The sequence below is a fragment of the Drosophila busckii genome, chromosome 3L (assembly GCF_011750605.1).
Source record: "Drosophila busckii strain San Diego stock center, stock number 13000-0081.31 chromosome 3L, ASM1175060v1, whole genome shotgun sequence".
Classification (NCBI taxonomy): Eukaryota; Metazoa; Arthropoda; class Insecta; order Diptera; family Drosophilidae; genus Drosophila; species Drosophila busckii.
In genome coordinates this window covers 12,251,357-12,270,982 of record NC_046606.1, presented here as the reverse complement: position 1 = coordinate 12,270,982, position 19,626 = coordinate 12,251,357, and the positions used below count along the sequence as shown (strand labels likewise).

Here is a 19,626-nt window from a genome sequence, read left to right as displayed (position 1 = left end):
TTATATACATTTAACAAAACAAAAACAAGTCTTAAAAGCTTTTACAAAAATTGCTTGCGTAGTAGATTTCTAGTGTCTTTTATTTTCATTGAAACTAAACACTTGACGAATTTAGTTTATACCATGCGTATATAAAAAAATATATAATATATACTTAATGTAGTCCTTCTTATGCATATCTTTCTGTAACTTGTTTTTTTTTAATTTGCCAAAAGAAAACAATATGAGCGAAGCATTTTATAAATTCGCAAGCTACATTGTTAGTTTTAAATATTGTGTTATTTAATTTATTAAGCAAACCAGTATGGTATACGAAGCACGAAAGCGTTAAGCTAAAGCCGCATTTTATATATACACATACACTATATAAAAATATATAAACACTACTTTTTTAAATAAATTATAAATAACCAAATAAAGTAGCCAAAAAAAAAAAAAAACAAATTGCAGTTTTTGTCTTTCGAATGCATAATTGAAATGTGGCGGGCATTTTTACTGCTGTAGCAACCGATTTAAATTCTGATGGTGTTATCGAAACAAGAAATGTTGCCAACTAACAAAGATAATTGGCAATACTGCTCACACGTGCTGGATGATATGCGCATAATTTTAGTTATCGCTTATATTTCGGGGATGATACATGCAGTTCGGTATTTGTTGTTTCACAAGCAAGCGGGCGGTCGTCCAATTGGATCTTTGTTTACATCGCGAATACTATATAAAACACAGATGCGTTTAAAAATAATGTGACAGAAGAGCAGTGGACGCCAAAAACATTTGATGTGATAGTGTTGCATAGAGTGCACGCGTGTAGGGAAAATGTTTAAACGCACATTCAAAGTAGTTTATCGGCCCATTAGAAATAATTTTCTGCTTTTGCCGGACCAATACTACGGCGTTGTTTCGACCTATGTAAGTGTACAAAAGTCCACTGCGATGATTAGATAAGTTTATGTGAGATTAATTATGTGTGCGTTTTGCTTAGGACACTGGTTGCTTAAGTTTGCAATTTAATGGACGGGCGCACTATGTATCATGGGCACCGCAGGCGGGGGGCGCTGGCGGCATCAAAGACACAGAAATTGGGATCAATGCCAGAGCGGCCAAGGAGATGGGTAAGTTACTTAACAAGCGGATATGCCATAATATATAGACGTATATATTTATACTATATTGCAGGTCTGCATGAGAATGATTTGGTCAAGTGTGCCCTCATCGCTGACGTGATGAATCTAAAGAGTGTGCACGTCACGCCTGTTTCATCCAAAGATTGGGAGATTATTGTGAGTGTGCGCTCGCTCTCGTTCTAACGCTCTCTGGCTAAAAATAGATAATTTTATATCGGATTAGCATTTGGCGCGGGCGTGCATGCAATGTTTATTTCTGTAGCCGGCATTGCCATTGACCCCAGAGTTTGCAGTTCCGTTCAGGGCTGCATTTGTAGTAATTAAACTTTAATAAAATGTATATATGTATTTATAGGAACTCAGCACGGAGAAGATTTCTGGCAGCGTGCTAGAGCAGACGCGCATTGTCAACTCGTCGCAAATATTGCTCGTATGGATTAACAAGTCTATGCAGGTGGCGCTGACAGTGGGTAAATATTTGTTTATAATTACAAAACTGCTCGTATTAACACTCTGCAACTGTTGCCAACAGATCGTCTAAAGCCACATATAAGCTATGGCCGCATAGATCATAAGACAGAGCTTGTAGTGGCGCCCAATCTATATAAAGGCCTGACCAACGGCAATGGCCATGCGGAGCCCGAGGAGAACAACAAGTTGGCGCGCAGCAAAACCAGCGCTCAGGTGCGACATGAGCCAGTGCAGCCAGCACTTGCGCACTCTGCCACTTTGACCAATGTCAAAAGCAACTCACAGCAGCGCAACAAGCGTCAGGATCATATGGAGCGTTTGAAAAAGGATCTACAACGTGAGAGTTCGAGCTGCTTTGAGTTTCGCGTTATACGCGGCTTGTGGCAGGAAAAGGCACAAGAATCGGATGTTTATATAACGCCAGCACATTTGCCAGAGTTTATGCAACTGGATCAGTTCTATTGCATGCGCACCGCAGCGGACAAGGAGTACTATGTGCGTGTGCGTTTGGTGACCGATGAGGATAAGCAGCTGCCCGCCACCATACATCCGTCCATAGAGCTGAATGCTAACCTAATGAAACTGTTGAACATTAAGGAGCTGGAGCGTGTGGTGCTGCGTCCCAAGACTACTGTGGTCAATTTTGTGGAAAAGATAGAGCTCTATGCGCACAAGAAGACGCACTACAAGATCATGGAGAATGCATTTAAGCGCTTCGTTATAGAGAAAACGCAACAGGCGCCCATGTTGTTCAATCAGGAGGAGGTGGTGCGGCTGGAGGATGAGCTGCTGGTCACCGTAGGCATTTTACCAGAACACTTTCGTTACTGCGTAGTCGATGCGCAGTTCCTTAAAGAGTCCAAGATCTATGCAGCAGACTTGGTGCGTCCAGTGAATGAAATTATTAAGGAGCAACCGCCTGCCATAGCACCGCTAAGTGTTAAGGATCTAATACGCCTGCCCGAGTACGACAAGATAGTGGAGCAGCTGGTCAGCGAGCTGCGCATTAATCTCTGTCTCAACGCCAAGAACTCTGTGCTGCGCCAGAGCAATGTGGTGTTGACTGGCGCTGCCGGCACAGGCAAGACTGTGCTAGTGGAGCGCATATTGGAGCAGCTGTCACGCCAGCCAGATCACTGCTACTTTGACATCTTCTACTGCTCGCGCAGCAAGGGACGCAAAACGGAGTCCATACAAAAGGATTTGCGCAATATTTTCACCAACTGCCTTATGCATGCGCCCGCCATTGTAGTGCTGGAGAATCTGGATGTGCTGGCGCATGCAGCCGGCGAGCAGTCCAGCCAGGATGGCGAGTACTACAATCGCATGGCGGACACTGTGCATCAGCTCATCATGCAGTACACCAGCAACAATGCCATTGCAGTCATTGCCACCGTCAATGAGCTGCAGCTGCTGAACAAACGTCTCAGCGCGCCACGTGGTCGTCATGTGTTCCAGACTGTGGCGCGCTTGCCCAGTCTAGAGCGCGCCGATCGCGAGCTCATCTTGGGCGAGCTCTGCAGTCACATTGCCAGCAGGCAACTGGATCTGACGAAGTTCTCCAATCTAACCGAAGGTTATCGCAAATGCGATCTGGTGCAGTTTGTAGAGCGCGCTATCTTCTATGCCTATCGCATAAGTAAGTGCAATTAAGTCTTGACTTAAACTAGACTTAACTATTTTCTAATTTAAGGCAAATCACAGCCTGTGCTTACCAATGAGCAGCTGATAGAGTCATTGGAGCATACCAATTCCTATTGCCTGCAAGGCATACAAAGCAATCAAAAGACGCGCGCTGATACAACTGCCAATGAGCTGCGCCTGGATGAGCTGCCTGGACTAGAGTCAGTGGTTACCGTGCTGGAGGAGGTGCTCATGTGGCCTTCTATGGTGAGAACGATCAAACGATGGAGACAGAAAGAAAGTTCAATTGTGATTAAGACTCTGTGTAAAAACTATTGTAGCCCGAAAGAGAAGTGAGAGATTCCATAAGAGTTATAATGTATATATTATTGAAATCATGTTTATCTAGGCTATAAGACTACTCAATCTATTTGTGCAGTCTTAAGATTGAGACTCTTTTTTCTATACTCTTAAACCATCGAAAGTGCAGCTAAGCTCATCATGTTCCATTTACTCCACAGTATCCGTCGATATTCAGCAGCTCGCCGCTGCGTAATCAAGCTGGAGTGCTGCTCTATGGTCCCCCAGGCACAGGCAAGACCTATTTGGTCTCCCAGCTGGCCACCAACTGGAGTCTGCGCATCATATCCGTCAAGGGTCCTGAGCTGCTGGCCAAGTACATAGGCCAGAGCGAGGAGAATGTGCGCAATTTGTTCAATCGCGCACGCAGCGCCAAGCCCTGTGTGCTCTTCTTCGATGAGTTTGACAGCTTGGCGCCCAAGCGTGGCCATGACTCGACTGGCGTAACCGATCGCGTGGTTAACCAACTGCTCACCGAGCTGGATGGCGTGGAGGGACTGCAGGGAGTGACGGTGATAGCAGCCACCTCACGTCCCGAGCTGCTGGATCCGGCGCTGTTGCGCTCCGGACGCATAGATCGTTTGGTGGAGTGTCCGCTACCGGATGCAGTTGCGCGCGTGCGAATCTTTGAGGCGCTCAGTGCCACGCTCAATCTGGACGAGAGCGTAGACTTTGATTGGTTCGCGGGCAGAACACATCATTACACTGGCGCCGATATACAAAGCGTGCTGACCTCGGCGAACATGACGGCGGTTAAGCAGGCGCTGGCACAATTCGGACCTGAGGTGAGTGCTGAAATCTTAAATGGAGTTCTTGGTAAAGCCCTTAGGCCGTTAGCGCTTCCGTTCACAGGGTTGTAAAACTGTCGAGCATGTAACAAGTGCATTTATAAATACTTTATATATAGTTTTTTTTTTATTTTTTAAATATTATTTTTGGCTGCGTTTACGTGCCTGGCATTTGGTTTAGGCTTAGAGGGCCTTATATGCGGGCCTAGGCGAAGACAAGTGCAGGCGAATAGAGTTTTTAGTTATTTTAGATATATAAGTCACGTAACGGATATTTCCTTATTGATATGCGATTATCGCGCATGCGCACGTACTTCAACAACAACAAAAGCAACAACAAGAAAAAAAGACAATGGTTACATTTTCTTCTTGTGCATAAATTAAAGCCGGCAAGCAAACAGATAATAAAGAATGCAAGCAAGTCCTCAAAGCCAACACAAACATGCTTAGAATAAAAGTAAACAACAACAATTTACACAACTACAAGCAATAGCAACAATAGCAAAAACAACTAAAAAACTGAGAGAGCATGCGGGTGGTTTTCTCAGAGTTTGCGCACAGGTAGCTGAGAGTCTTGTCAGGATCGTCGACGACTCTGATTTGCTAATCACACACACACACACACACACACTTACGTTTTCACGAAGTTGTCGTCGCTTGATCGCTCTCACCTTCGGCAGCTACGAGCTGCGCATTCGTCGTTCGTATGCAAAGTTTTTATTTTCTTTATGCGCTGTTTGTATTTTCAGTTGCCAGTTTGAGTTTTTATTTTGTCTTGTGTGTTTTCAATCGATCGTTACTTTCAGTTGAGTGCGCACATTGAAGCAAATCGGTTGGTTGTTCTTTCGAGTAGTTGTCGCCGTCGCCGTCGTCATTGAGTTGCCAACGGAAGTTGTCAGCCACCCACGCATACGCTCTTAACCCCTTTGAGCCCCAAAAGTTTTTTAACTTTGACTGCTGTCCAGTTTAATAAGAATTGGCAACCAAGCGGAAATGCAAAGGCCCCAAAGTCTTGCAGTCCAGGCAGCGCATTTTTTATGCTTTTATTGTTGCTTTGCTTTTTGGATTGACAACTTGTGTTTTTTATTTTCGCCTGCTGTGGCTTTTGGCTTTAATTTTGTCTTTTTGGAAACTTAAGACAAAGAACGTGCTCGGCGGCGGCGTGCTGCAAAAAAATCAAAAAATGCCGCAAACAAATAAATGAAAGCAACTCAAGTGCAATGAGACAAAGTAAAATATTATTGCTGTGCATAAAAATCAAAATTGCCCATAGGCATAAAAGTGCATAAACAACTCAATTGGGATACCAGTGCAATATATAATAAATTTTAAAATTGTTGACCATAAGCAACAGTTGGCGTGTGCTGAATGCTTAAGTGAAATGCATATAGAGTTAATTAAATATTAGTGTAACAACAAACTTAAAAGTTAGTTGGCATTGTTGTTGGCCAACAAATCGAAACATACGCGTGTTGCCATTAACAATAAATGACAAAAAGGAACTGCATAAATTAAAAGGCTGTGACGCATGTGCATAAAACAAAATCAATTGGGCACAACAACAATTATAATAACAAATGCAAAATGTTTGCTAACCAACCAAAAAATACAATAACAACAATAGCAGATGTCTAGACAGTGACTTGGCTTAAAAAAAAATAAACATTATAAATAAATTAACATTGATAATTTCATTAGTGACCAAGCAGCTTAATTTAAATGATATAGATAAAGTATACGCAAGGTTATCTAGAAAATTTCACTGCGCTGCCTTAGATAAAGCAAATATGTTAAGTGCAATTGCAGTTAATCAATAGCGAAGCGATAAACAAATTAGTGCACACTTTAGTTTACAAATTCAACTAACTTTGAACTGTTGTAGATTTTGTCTAAAGGTTCAAGTTGAGTGCTTGACATATACTATACACTTTATTGACTTTAACAATTCGCCGACAATTATTACTGCAGCACTAACAATAAGATTTCTAACTATTTGGCAGCTTTATTGTTGTTTTGTATCAATGGGCATGGTGGCCACATAAGCGGCATATATATAGCCAACTTATAGCCAGTCGACTTGCCCCCATAGCTACTTACAATTAATAGCAACAACAACGATTGCAAGTAGACGGCTATGGGCTCATTATAGAGGCAGCGCACATATTGCTTACTGAATTTTTTTTGTCTTGTAGATTTATTTTTCAAACGCATATTGAACACGTTCAGCAGTTGGCAACACCACCAAGCTACAAATTTATAATAAATTTAATAGTAATAATAATAAATGACACAACGTGGCAAGTGGCAAAAACAAATGATGAAACTGTGCCGCACTTAACACAGCAACAACAACAACAACAGCAACAATAAAAACAACAGTGCAAAAAAACAAAGCAAAACAAACAACTTTGAAGTTTTAGGCAAACAAACGAACGCGCCATGATGCCAAAACTGCTGATCATCATTTGCTTAATCATCGTTAAGCAAAGTGGCAGCAGCTACAGCAGCGCCGGAGCTGGCTGCCAGCTGGCGGCGCATCGTTGCCACATCGATGTGCTGCAAGAGCCGCCGCCACGATATCGCCAAGTGCCCGCCGATGTGGACATCACCTCGGACTGCCCACAGTCCGCTGGCCGTGTGGTACTATCAGCAAGTGCCGGCGCATAGTGGCAGCCGCTGGCTGCTGGAGCGTGCGCAGTCCGCGCAATCCGGCAGCTATGGCTGTCGCTATGCAGGCAACAGCTGGGCGAATCTCACCCTGCGCATTGGCCATCAGCGCAGCAGCAGCAGCGAGGCCACAGATGTGGCGAGCTTCAGTCGCCAGCTGTCGCCGGAGGCAGTACTTCTATAAGCCCTTGTTGTCCACGCCGCGTCTGGCGCAGCCTTTGGAGAAGTTTGTGCAACGCACAGCTGGCGGCATGCATCAGCTGAACTGCAGTCCGGCGGAGAGCATTGGCGCCAGCAACATAAGCTGGTATCTCAACGAGACACACCTGCTCAATGCTGGACGCTTCAAGCTCAAGAACTGGTCGCTCAACGTATTGAACTTGGAGCCCACGGACAGCGGCAACTATCGCTGCAGCCTGTGCAATCCACAGGGCTGCAGCAGCAGCGAGCTGAGTCGGCTGCAAGTCAATCCGCGTCAGCATACGGCGCCGCAGCTGAGCGCGGGCTATCCGCGCAATGTGAGCGTGGAGCAGAACCAAAGTGCAAGCCTGGAGTGCAAGCTGGAAGCAACGCAGCTGGAGCCACAGATTAGTTGGTTGCATCAAGTCGGAACGGGCGATATACAAGCGTTGGTGCAGCGGCTGCAGTCGCGCTCAACTGCGCTGCATGGCGATGCTGAGGTGGAGCCGCTGGTGTTCAACCGCAATGAGCCGCAGCTGCTGCGCCTGGGCTATGTGCAGCCGGCGGATGCGGGCTGGTACATCTGTGTGGCGGAGAATCAAGTGGCGCGCACTGTGGGCGCCGCTTATTTGCAGCTCTTGAGTCCGGAGCAGCAGCAGAGCAGCACTACGACTACGACTACAACAACAAGCACGCCTGCTCCGAGCAGCAGCTTGGCTGACAATGATGACGATTCGAATGATGAGAATGCTAGCAAGGATGAGGCGCAGCAGCAGGCACCCAGATTCAAGAAGCCCTTGACGCGCTTGCAGCATTGGGTGGCAGGTCGCACCGTAGTCCTGAGCTGTCCAGCTGTGTCGCATCCGCCGGCCAATATTAGCTGGACGCGCAACAATGCGGCATTGGATCGCGTCATAGGCGTCTACAACATACGCCGCTGGTCGCTCACCATGGTGGACATCATCTCTGCGGACTCCGGTATATACAAGTGTCGCGTCTGCAACATTTTGGGCTGCATTGAGTTCGAGTTTAGTGTCTCGGTGTACGATCGTCTGCGCTTTCCGCCCATCGTCAACAAGTTGGAGAACAAAACAGCGTTGGTCAATTCCGACCTGGAGCTCAGCTGCGACGTCATCTCGGATATGGAGCCCACCATACACTGGCTGCGCGCCGTGCAGCCGAATCACAGTCTGCTCCTGGACAGCGAGACGCAGCTGAGCAATGTCAGCAGAGATTTGGGGTTAATCAAGCTGAACACCTCGATCGATCAGGTGCACAAGCTGCTGCTTCACAACATCACACATGAGCAGGAGGGCTGGTACACCTGCGTCGCCTCCAGTACACTGGGCAGCAACAATGCCAGCCTCTATGTGCATGTGGTGGATCAGCTGTCCTACTACCAAATGGTGGGCATGATGAAGCTGCATCCGCTCGGCTTTACTGTCATCGCTTTGGTCATACTGCTGATCTTTCTGCTCGGCTGCGCCTTCATAATCTACATGCTGCGTCGTCTGCGCCGCGAGAAACTGCTCAAGCATCGCATCGAGACAGTGCATCAATGGACCAAGAAGGTCATCATCTACAAGGCGGCCAGCCTGGAGGGCAGCGGCAGTGCCGGCGATCTGCAAATACCCGTCATCAAAATCGAAAAGCAGCGCACCACATTCTCCAACACCAGCACGGGTGATGCGCTGCCCGCTGCGCAGGGCTTCAATGAGTACGAGTTTCCGCTGGACGCCAACTGGGAGATACCCAGGCAGCAGCTCTCGCTGGGCTCCATATTGGGCGAGGGCGCCTTTGGGCGTGTGGTCATGGCCGAGGCGGAGGACTTGCCGCGCAGTCCGCCCTCAGCTAACGGCACCATTGTGGCTGTTAAAATGGTCAAGGAGGAGCATACGGACGCGGACATGGCCAGCCTGGTGCGCGAGATGGAGGTCATGAAAATGATTGGCAAGCATATCAACATTATCAATCTGCTGGGCTGCTGCAGTCAGAGTGGTCCGCTCTGGGTGATTGTGGAGTTTGCGCCGCATGGAAATCTCAAGGATTTTCTCAAGCAGCGTCGTCCTGGCACGTTGCAAAGACGCAGCGACAGCGATGGCTACTTGGACGACAAGTCCATAGAGCAGCTGGGCGAGAAGCAGCTCACAATGTTTGCCTTTCAAATAGCCAGAGGCATGGACTACTTGGCTTCCAGACGAGTAAGTAAAAGTGGAGGGCGAATCTGACTACAGCTTTAATCCCTAACCAACTTGCAGTGCATACATCGCGATCTGGCGGCACGCAATGTGATGAAGATCGCCGACTTTGGACTGGCACGCGATATACAGGATACGGAGTACTATCGCAAGAACACGAACGGACGCTTGCCCATCAAGTGGATGGCGCCCGAGTCGCTGCAGGAGAAGTTCTACGACTCTCAAAGCGATGTCTGGAGCTATGGCGTGCTGCTCTGGGAGATTATGACGTATGGCGAGCAGCCGTATCCGAACATAATGTCTGCAGAGGAGCTCTATAGCTATTTGGTGACGGGCCAGCGCATGGAGAAGCCGCCCAAGTGTTCGCTCAACATTTATGTGGTGATGCGTCAATGCTGGCACTTCGAGTCCTGCGCTCGGCCCACATTCGCCGAGCTGGTGGAGAGCTTCGATGGCATACTGCAGCAGGCTAGCAGTAATCCGAACGATGCCTACTTGGATCTCTCCATGCCAATGCTGGAGACGCCGCCCTCATCCAGCGATGAGAACGAGTGCTCCGACACTGAAACATTCCCAGAGACCCTACCGCTTAGATATCAATATACCTATAAGTTTAATTAGCGCTAACGTCAAGGCTTTAACCAATATTTTCATCGAGCATGCAATCAACCCAATACTCATTAATAAAAACAGCAACTTTATACAATTTAAATATTCTCTAAACTCTAATCACAGAAACTGCCAAAGAAAATTCTTGTCAAGCAGAAGCATCTGATTGAATCCTTTCAAAGCACGCGTCCCTCGCTCAGTCCTGCCGATGTGTCCAAGTATCAAAAGACGTAAGTTCAAGCAATAATTTAATGTTAAGTAAGCTTTAATTATTGTGTTTCTTTGGTTTTAGCTATGCTCGCTTTACGAACAAGGAGAAGAGCTCCAGGGAGTTTGTAGCCAAGCGCGCTACTTTAGCCTAAGGGTTTTTTTTTTTACAGGTTGTTATGGGCTGCTAAAGCTTAAAGATACTTTTTTATAGCAATGTTGTTACAATAAAAATGAAGCGCAAAGTTTTTCAAATTTGAGCAGTTTTAAAGTAGCGAGAATTTCATTCAAATTTTAATTTAAATTGTTCTTTGATGCTTCCACTTTAAATTCATTTACAGCTCGTGTTTATATAACGCGAGCATCTACTGTAGGTCAACCTACAGATTGTTTGCATATTAAATAATTGCACTTGAGATAAGCCATGGCAGAGCAAACAAAGCAATCATTAAGTCATTTGCATCGAAATGCTGCAATTGTCAAGTCTCATCTGCGTGCTGCTGTCGCTAACTTGGCCTGCAGCAGTGCAAGGCTTGGCTGGAAGCTTACGTCCGCCATGGTGGCTCGCTCGCAGGCAAACGGCAGCGAGCGTCTGGCAGCTGCGACAGCGCTTTGTGCTGGATCTGGTGCTGCAGGTGCATAAGCCATTGCTGCAGGCGCAGCTGGTGGAGCTGGGGCAAGAGCTTAACGCCGATGCGAGCAACTACAAAGAGGTGAGCGGCAGCAATAAATCAATGAAGATAATAACATTTGATTTTTTACTTCACAGGGCACTTGGGAGAGCTTGTCGGACTTTATGACACGTGTGCAGGAGGATCGCATGCTGGGCATATACAGCATGTATAGCCAGCTGGAGCTGGAGCTGCCGCAGCAGCTGCTCGGACTCTATCGCTTTCTAGCGCTGGCCAAGGACTGGCGCCAGTTTCAGCGCAACGCCTGCTATGCGCGCACTCACTTCAATGCTGTGCTTTTTGTCAATGCGCTGCAGCTGGCGCTGGAGCAGCGACAGGACACACAGGACCTGCAGCTGCCTGGCATGCACGAGCTGCTGCCGCAGCTGTATTTCGATAGAAATGTTATACTGGCCGCACAACAAGTCAACTGGCAGCAGCTGGCGCCGGTGCCTTTGGTAACCAAACATAATCTGAAAGCAAAATTGTATGCGCTGCTGCATCCGAGCTTCCGGCTAGCACTGGAGCTGGACTTGATGCCTGCTACGCCAGTTGTTGTGGCAGCTGCAGCGCCGCGGCCAGAGCTTAGCTTGGATGTGCAGTTGAATGGACACTGGAGCAGGCTTATCAGTCGCCTAATGATCTATGCAGACTATAGGCCAGCTATAATTGATGGCGATCGCTTGATGGCATTTGGCAGTGAGCGAGCTGCGCTTGCTTATCGCCAGACTCTGGAGCGTGGCAGCCATGCCGAAGCGGCTCAAGTGCTGCTGCACAATGTGCAACAGTTTGTGGCGCTGCTAGCCATGGAGGAACAACTAACGGGCGTGCCTACAATGCAGAGCCTGCAGCTGGAATTGCTGACAACATTTGGTGTGCCCTATCAGCAGACTCAAGTCAACTTTCAAGCTGTGCAGCAGCTAATCAGGGCAGCGGTTCAGCAATTGGATGAGCAGCTAAAAGCGCATGCAGCTGTTAACTGGCTAACTGTGGCACAGATCTTGGGCAGACACTACTTTCAACTCTGTCGTCGCATAAGCTTGGCTATCAATGGCCAACAAGTCAGTCCAAATCTGCTGGGCATGGCTACTGCCAATCTGCGTGATCCCATTTATCGTGAGCTGCTCAAGCAGCTGGCACAGCTAAGTGCAACTTATGCAACACCAACAAAAGCCAAGCAGCAGCAGCAGCAGCAGCTGCTGCTGATAAAGCAAATCAATGTGGATACTTTGCACACCTTTGAGCAGCCTCTGGACTCGGATCTCATTAACTTGGTGGACCAGCAGCTGCTGCAGACGCAGCGCAATAATCTTCAGTACATAAGGCGACGCCTTGTGGCACGCCAAACGCGTTTGAATCACAAAGCTTTCAACATCAGCTACCACTTGCATGCCCAGACTCCAATGATTCTGCTTGCACGCTCCTATTTGTTGCTACCTGGCCACAAGCACATCCGACTGCTGCTTGATAGCTTCGTCTTGGAGCTGACAGCGGGCGAGCATGTGCTGCAGCGTCACTTTCCCTCCGCTGGCTTTGAGTCCACACTCAGCGAGCTCTATGAGGCCAGAGAGGCGCAGGATCTAGCTGCGACTAACATAGGCTCCTGTTTATTTCCACCACACTTGCTGCTGCCTCGAGGCACCGTGGCAGGTCGCAAATTACAACTTTCGGTGGAGTTTATACGCTGGAATAATACGGACGCAAAGGCGAATTGCCAATCGCTTGGCAGTGTGTTGGATTGGAATGCACCTGTGCTGGCAAGCTCGTTAGCAGATGTAACAATCCAGCATGAAGAATTTAATGTGACTTAACTGATAAATAAATAGAAATAAATATGTAAGGTTCGACCACAATCAAATTTTCAAAAAGCTCATTTTTGTTTTACTTTTTGTTTTACAGCGGTCACTAGGGACCTACATAAATCATTTTTGACAATTAAAATTATTTACTATATAGAAATGTAAAGGGGCTGTAACTTATATGCCCATGACTTGCTGTAATCAGTCGTAAAAGACGATCAAGACTTTAGTTAACGAATATGAGTAATATATATGAGTAGTATTCACTTGAAAATCAAATAAATCACCAGGGACCTAAAAACAATTGTGTGGTTTAAGTTATTATTAGATTACATATAAGTTTTTTATACGCAAAGTATGTATATTCTAGATCAGCACAACAAACTGAGTAAATTGAGCCCTGTCCATCAGCCAATAAAAAATCAGAGAATCTAAGAGCTAGAGACACACATTTTGTATCGCACAAGCTTTTCTGGGTGTATGTTTTCAATTGAACATAGCGGTCCTCGGGTTTTAGCTTATTATGTACGTATTTCAAGTGCAAAAAATGCTTAATGAGTTATTACAACTTAAACAAAATGTAATCTAGCATTAGTGTGCATAACACACTTTATATATTTTGCGACCAATGTGTTGCTGGCAGTCGATAATGGGGATTTAGCGAAAGCACAACTTTATTGAACTCAAGTTGTGTGCGCAGGTTTAAGCAAATCGGCTTGCTGTTATTTATAAAAGTTGCAAAATAAATCAAATTCACAAGAGAGTCATTTTTACTTTTTCGAAACGTAAACGCCAAACACGGACTATTGCTTAAATATTAAAACAATATTATTATGTAATTTAAAGCGCATAATATAAATTTTTGAATAAGTGGACAATATCTTGACTATGGCAAGCTCGAAATGTGCCCATAAGTTCTGGGATTAACAATAATTTAACAGTGTAAAGGCAGACAACAAACAATGAAAAAACTACTAATCATCATATGGATAATCATCAGCATTCAAATAACTGAAAACAAAAATCAGCTACCACATCTAGCGCCGCAGCTGAGCGCGGGCTATCCGCGCAATGTGAGCGTGGAGCAGAACCAAAGTGCAAGCCTGGAGTGCAAGCTGGAAGCAACGCAGCTGGAGCCACAGATTAGCTGGTTGCATCAAGTCGGAACGGGCGATATACAAGCGTTGCTGGAGCGGCTGCAGTCGCGCTCAACTGCGCTGCATGGCGATGCTGAGGTGGAGCCGCTGGAGTTCAATCGCAATGAGCCGCAGCTGCTGCGCCTGGGCTATGTGCAGCCGGCGGATGCGGGCTGGTACATCTGTGTGGCGGAGAATCAAGTGGCGCGCACTGTGGTCGCCGCTTATTTGCAGCTCTTGAGTAAGGAGCAGCAGCAGAGCAGCACTACGACTACGACTACAACAAAAAGCACGCCTGCTCCGAGCAGCAGTTTGTCGGACAATGACGACGAGTTCAATGATGAGTATGATGAGTACAATAAGGTGCAACTGGAGGCACCCAGATTCAAGAAGCCCTTGACGCGCTTGCAGCATTGGGTGGCAGGCCGCACCGTAGTCCTGAGCTGTCCCGCTGTTTCGCATCCGCCGGCCAACATTAGCTGGACGCGCAACAATGCGGCACTGGATCGCGTCATAGGCGTCTACAACATACGCCGCTGGTCGCTCACCATGGTGGACATCATCTCTGCGGACTCCGGTATATACAAGTGTCGCGTCTGCAACATTTTGGGCTGCATTGAGTTCGAGTTTAGTGTCTCGGTGTTCGATCGTCTGCGCTCGCCGCCCACCATCAACAAGCTGGAGAACAAAACTGTGTTGGTCAATTCCGACCTGGAGGTCAGCTGCGATGTCATCTCGGATATGGAGCCCACCATACAGTGGCTGCGCGCCGTGCATCCGAATCGCAGCCTGCTCCTAAACAGCAAGCTGCAGCTGAGAAAATCCAGCAGAAATTTGGGCTTCGTCAAGCTGAACACCTCGATCGATCAGGTGCACAAGCTGCTGCTGCACAACATCACACATGAGCAGGAGGGCTGGTACACCTGCGTCGCCTCCAGTACACTGGGCAGCACCAATGCCAGCCTCTATGTGCATGTGGTGGATCAGCTGTCCTCCTACCAAATGGTGGGCATGATGAAGCTGCATTCGCTTGGTTATACTGTCATCGCTCTGGTAATCTTGCTGATCATTCTGCTTGGCTGTGCCTTCAATTTCTACATGCTGCGTCGTCTGCGCCGCGAGAAGCTGCTCAAGCATCGCATCGAGACAGTGCATCAATGGACCAAGAAGGTCTTCCCAAATTCTACCCCCCCCCAAAAAAAGGGGGGGGGGGCTGGAGGGCAGCGGCAGTGCCGGCGATCTGCAAATACCCGTCATCAAAATCGAAAAGCAGCGCACCACATTCTCCAACACCAGCACGGGTGATGCGCTGCCCGCTGCGCAGGGCTTCAATGAGTACGAGTTTCCGCTGGACGCCAACTGGGAGATACCCAGGCAGCAGCTCTCGCTGGGCTCCATATTGGGCGAGGGCGCCTTTGGGCGTGTGGTCATGGCCGAGGCGGAGGACTTGCCGCGCAGTCCGCCCTCAGCTAACGGCACCATTGTGGCTGTTAAAATGGTCAAGGAGGAGCATACGGACGCGGACATGGCCAGCCTGGTGCGCGAGATGGAGGTCATGAAAATGATTGGCAAGCATATCAACATTATCAATCTGCTGGGCTGCTGCAGTCAGAGTGGTCCGCTCTGGGTGATTGTGGAGTTTGCGCCGCATGGCAATCTCAAGGACTTCCTCAAGCAGCGTCGTCCTGGCACGCTGCAAAGACGCAGCGACAGCGATGGCTACTTGGACGACAAGTCCATAGAGCAGCTGGGCGAGAAGCAGCTCACAATGTTTGCCTTTCAAATAGCCAGAGGCATGGACTACTTGGCTTCCAGACGAGTAAGTAAAAGGGGAGGGCGAATCTGACTACAGCTTTAATCCCTAACCAACTTGCAGTGCATACATCGCGATCTGGCGGCACGCAATGTGCTCGTGGCCGATGGCTATGTGATGAAGATCGCCGACTTTGGACTGGCACGCGATATACAGGATAAGAATTACTATCGCAAAAATACAAATGGACTCTTGCCCGTTAAATGGATGGCGCCCGAGTCGATTAGTGGTCAATTCTACGACACTCAAAGCGATGTTTGGAGCTATGGAGTGCTGCTCTGGGAAATTATGACTTTTGGCGAGCCGCCCTATCCCAACATTATGTCTATAGAAGTGCTTTATAACCATTTGGTCTTGGGCAATCGCTTGGAGAAGCCATCAATATGTTCGCCTAATATTTATGCGTTGATGTGTCAATGCTGGCAATATGACTCCGCTGCACGACCCACGTTTGCTGAGCTGGTGGAGAGGTTAGATGACGTAGTCCAGCAGCCTATAAGTTGTCAAAACGATGAGTATTTTTATCCGGAGAGGCTTATGCGGCAGATACCTTCGCCAGGAGATGAGAACAATGGTTTTGAGACGGAAACATTTCAAGAAACCGTTTTATGAAGAGAGTTAATACTTACTAACACTGATTTAATGGCTTCTTAGTCTAGCCGTGGCTTTATAAATATTAGGTTATCAATAAGAACTCCAACGTGCAATTTTCTTAAATGTAATGTACTCGATGCGTGGGCGATAGTGTCATCCATTTTTCCCATAAAACGCTCATGATGATTTGAAAAATCATTCATGACCTTTAAATTTAAAACAAATGTCTTCAGATCATGAATAGTTCACGCAGGCGAATCGTCAATCGATTAGCAGTGTATTGGGTATTAAACGATAAATAAAACGGGCCCGGACTACAATTAAATTTTCATAAAGCTCATTTTTGTTTTACTCTTTTAAGCTTTAATTCAGCGGTCACTAGGGACCTACAAAATAATTTTTGCCAAATCAAATTTTTGTTTTGCATTCAAACGCTGCATACAAATCTAAGTTTAATGTATAGATATAAAAAGGCGATCAAGACTTTAGTTGAGGAATATAAGTCAAGTCTTGGACTCTTTATCTTTACCTTTAGTATTCACTTGAAAATCAAAAAAAATCAAACAATTGTGTTGTTTAAGTTATTATTACATACAATAACATATTATATTATTATATTATATTATTATATTATATGTACATATAAGTTTTTTATACACAATGCAGTAGCTCAAATATATGTATATAACATAAGCATGATAAACAGTCAATTGAGTTCTGTCCAGCAGCCAATAAAAACTCAGAGAATCTAACAATAAGAGATACAAATTTTGTATCGAATAAGCTTTTCTGGGTGTATGTGATTTGGTGCGATCATCCAGTTAAAGTGTAACAAAAAGTTAACTGCGCTCAGCTTCAATGCGCTGTTGTTGTTTTTATCAATTGATAAGCAAAGTATAAATATTTTCAATCGAACATAGCGGTGTTCGGGTTTTAGCTTATTATGTATTTCAACAACAAAAAAATCTTACTATAAAAAGGCCTAATGTGCTTTCACAACTTGTACAAAATGTAATCTAGCATAAGCACACTTTATATATTTGGCGACCAATGTGTTGCTGCCAGTCGATAATGGGGATTTAACGAAAGCACAACTTAATTAAACACAAATCGCATGGGCACATTTAAGCAAATCGGTGCGGGGGATTTTATATATATAAAAGTTGCAAAATAATGAAATGTAGTCGCGAAAATTGGGGCAAGTGTTGATTTGTGTTATGTGAATTAAAGCGTTTAATGAATATTTCTAAATAAAAGTACCAAAAATATATATTTGCTTTTGGCAATAAATGAAAATTCCGACGCTACAATATTTAATATATATAATAACTTAACAAACAATGGAAAAACTACTAATCATCATATGGATCATCAATATTCGAATAAATGAAGGCATTAACAGTGCGTCAATCACAATTCAGCTGCCGCGTCTAGCACAACAATTGAGGAGCTCTGTGGAACTCCCTGCTGGTGACGAGCATAAGCTGGAGTGCACTCCTGCGAAAGACTTTAACGACAGCAGCATTTACTGGTTTCTCAATAGAACACAGTTGAGCAATAGTGAACGCATTCATATTAGTAACTGGACGCTCAACGTGTGGAACTTGGAGCCAGCGGACAGCGGAGACTATCGCTGCGTTTTGTGTACCGAGATTGGCTGCAGCGACAGCAATACGAGTCAGCTACATGTCAACACGACCAAAGTTGAGCAGTTGCGAAAGAGTAGACTGGTGCTTATGTCTAATATAAGCGCGACAGAGGTGGACAATGTCACGATTAAATGTGAAGTGGATGATATGCTCTTGGAGGTAACGGAGATAATTGTATGGATGCGTCAGATTAAACCGGGCAATATAAAAGAGTTGATGCAGCGATTACAGCAGAGTACAACAAATCTGTCAAGCAATGCAATAACATGGGCGGAGCTTGGCCATCAATCAATGATGGATCTGGAAATGATAGATGATCAACCGACATTATATATGGACCAGTTGAAAACTACTGATGCTGGCTGGTATATCTGCGTGGGAGAGGCTGCAAACGCACGCTTTGTGGGCGCTACTTATCTGGACGTTTTAAGCCACAAGGCACCAGAGTTTAAATGGGACTTACAGCCTTTGCAGCAAGTTGTCGCAGGACACACTTGGGTCTTGTCCTGTCCAGTCAAAGCGTACCCGCCGCTCAATATAACTTGGACGCACAACAATGTCTCGCTGAATAGCAACATGGATGTCTACATTATAAGCAAATGGTCATTGACCATAAAGAGCATTAGAACTACAGATGCGGGTTCTTATAGATGTCACGTCTGTAATACTTTTGGTTGCATAAACTTTCAATTTGAGCTGCTGGTGAACGATCTGCTGCCGCTCACCATTGAAAAACTGGAAAACAAAACGGTGCTGGTCAATACCGATGTAAAGTTTAACTGCCATGTCAGTATGGAACTCAGCCCGAACATTACCATAAACTGGGTACGCATCATCCAGCAGAATCATGAAGTCCCCCTCGACAGCGTCAAGAATCAGCTGGTGCTGAGAAATGTAGCCCATGATCAGGAAGGCTGGTACACCTGCGTGGCCACAAATTGGCTTGGCAGCAGGAGTACTAGCGGTTATCTACATGTGCAGAATACTCTCAGCAATCCGTTAGGCTTTAATATGATCGCTTTGATCATATTACTAAGTGTGCTGTTCGTCCTTGTTATAGTGTACGTGGTGTGGCGTAAGCGACGTAAGAACGTGCCCAACGAGATAGTGCATCTGTGGATCAAAAGGGTCATCGTCACCTACCAGCCTGGCAGCTTGAATGGCAGCCACTGTGCAGATGAGATCCAAATACCTATTATCAAAATTGAGAAACAACTCGCCACCTACTCCAACATCACAGCGAATGATACACTGGCAGCTGCGGAAGATTTCAATGAGTACGAATTTCCACTGGACACCGATTGGGAGATACCAAGGAAGCAGCTATCGCTGGGTAGTATATTGGGTGAGGGCGCCTTTGGGCGTGTTGTCATTGCCGAGGCAGAGGACTTGCCGCGCACTCCGCCCTCAGCTAACGGCACTATTGTGGCTGTGAAAATGGTGAAGGAGGAGTATACGGATGCTGATGTGGCTAGCTTGATGAGCGAAATGGAGGTCATGAAAATTATTGGCAAGCATACCAACATCATCAATCTATTGGGCTGCTGCAGTCAGCGTGGTCCGCTCTGGGTGATTGTAGAATATGCGCCCCATGGCAATCTCAAGGACTTTCTTAACCAAAGACGCAGCGGCAGCAATGGCTACTTGCATGATGAGTCCGTAGAGCAGCTTGACGAGAAGCAGCTAACCATGTTTGCCTTCCAAATAGCCAGCGGTATGGACTACTTGGCGTCT

General features: G+C 46.3%; 3 protein-coding genes across 3 annotated transcripts; all 3 read left to right on the top strand.

The window, feature by feature from the left end:
- The first annotated feature begins 675 nt into the window (after window positions 1-675).
- LOC108600105 (peroxisome biogenesis factor 1) lies at window positions 676-10,485 on the top strand. The gene is made up of 9 exons (XM_017987475.2): window positions 676-912; window positions 986-1,115; window positions 1,180-1,283; window positions 1,483-1,597; window positions 1,660-3,237; window positions 3,292-3,488; window positions 3,743-4,366; window positions 10,150-10,253; window positions 10,316-10,485. Exons 1-9 carry the CDS (start codon window positions 820-822, stop codon window positions 10,383-10,385), a joined length of 3,015 nt encoding a protein of 1,004 aa, XP_017842964.2. The 5' UTR covers window positions 676-819; the 3' UTR covers window positions 10,386-10,485.
- LOC108600104 (fibroblast growth factor receptor homolog 2) lies at window positions 6,516-10,141 on the top strand. Its single transcript, XM_033293830.1, is given in 4 exon segments — window positions 6,516-6,994; window positions 6,996-7,207; window positions 7,209-9,417; window positions 9,475-10,141. Coding segments are annotated over 4 exon segments (3,168 nt in total). The 5' UTR covers window positions 6,516-6,808; the 3' UTR covers window positions 10,036-10,141.
- A 77-nt stretch (window positions 10,486-10,562) lies between the features above and the next one.
- LOC108600106 (fat-body protein 1) lies at window positions 10,563-12,759 on the top strand. Its single transcript, XM_017987476.2, has 2 exons — window positions 10,563-10,943; window positions 11,000-12,759. Exons 1-2 carry the CDS (start codon window positions 10,698-10,700, stop codon window positions 12,710-12,712), a joined length of 1,959 nt encoding a protein of 652 aa, XP_017842965.2. The 5' UTR covers window positions 10,563-10,697; the 3' UTR covers window positions 12,713-12,759.
- Window positions 12,760-19,626: the final 6,867 nt, after the last annotated feature.

Bases quoted from the DNA above. Each gene is read 5' to 3' on its own strand.
- LOC108600105 (XM_017987475.2), top strand. From the start codon at position 820: ATGTTTAAACGCACATTCAAAGTAGTTTATCGGCCCATTAGAAATAAT. The intron at 4,367-10,149 runs GTGAGTGCTGAA...CTCTAATCACAG, and splicing joins TGGCACAATTCGGACCTGAG to AAACTGCCAAAGAAAATTCT. The intron at 10,254-10,315 runs GTAAGTTCAAGC...CTTTGGTTTTAG, and splicing joins GTGTCCAAGTATCAAAAGAC to CTATGCTCGCTTTACGAACA.
- LOC108600106 (XM_017987476.2), top strand. From the start codon at position 10,698: ATGCTGCAATTGTCAAGTCTCATCTGCGTGCTGCTGTCGCTAACTTGG. The intron at 10,944-10,999 runs GTGAGCGGCAGC...TTTACTTCACAG, and splicing joins ATGCGAGCAACTACAAAGAG to GGCACTTGGGAGAGCTTGTC.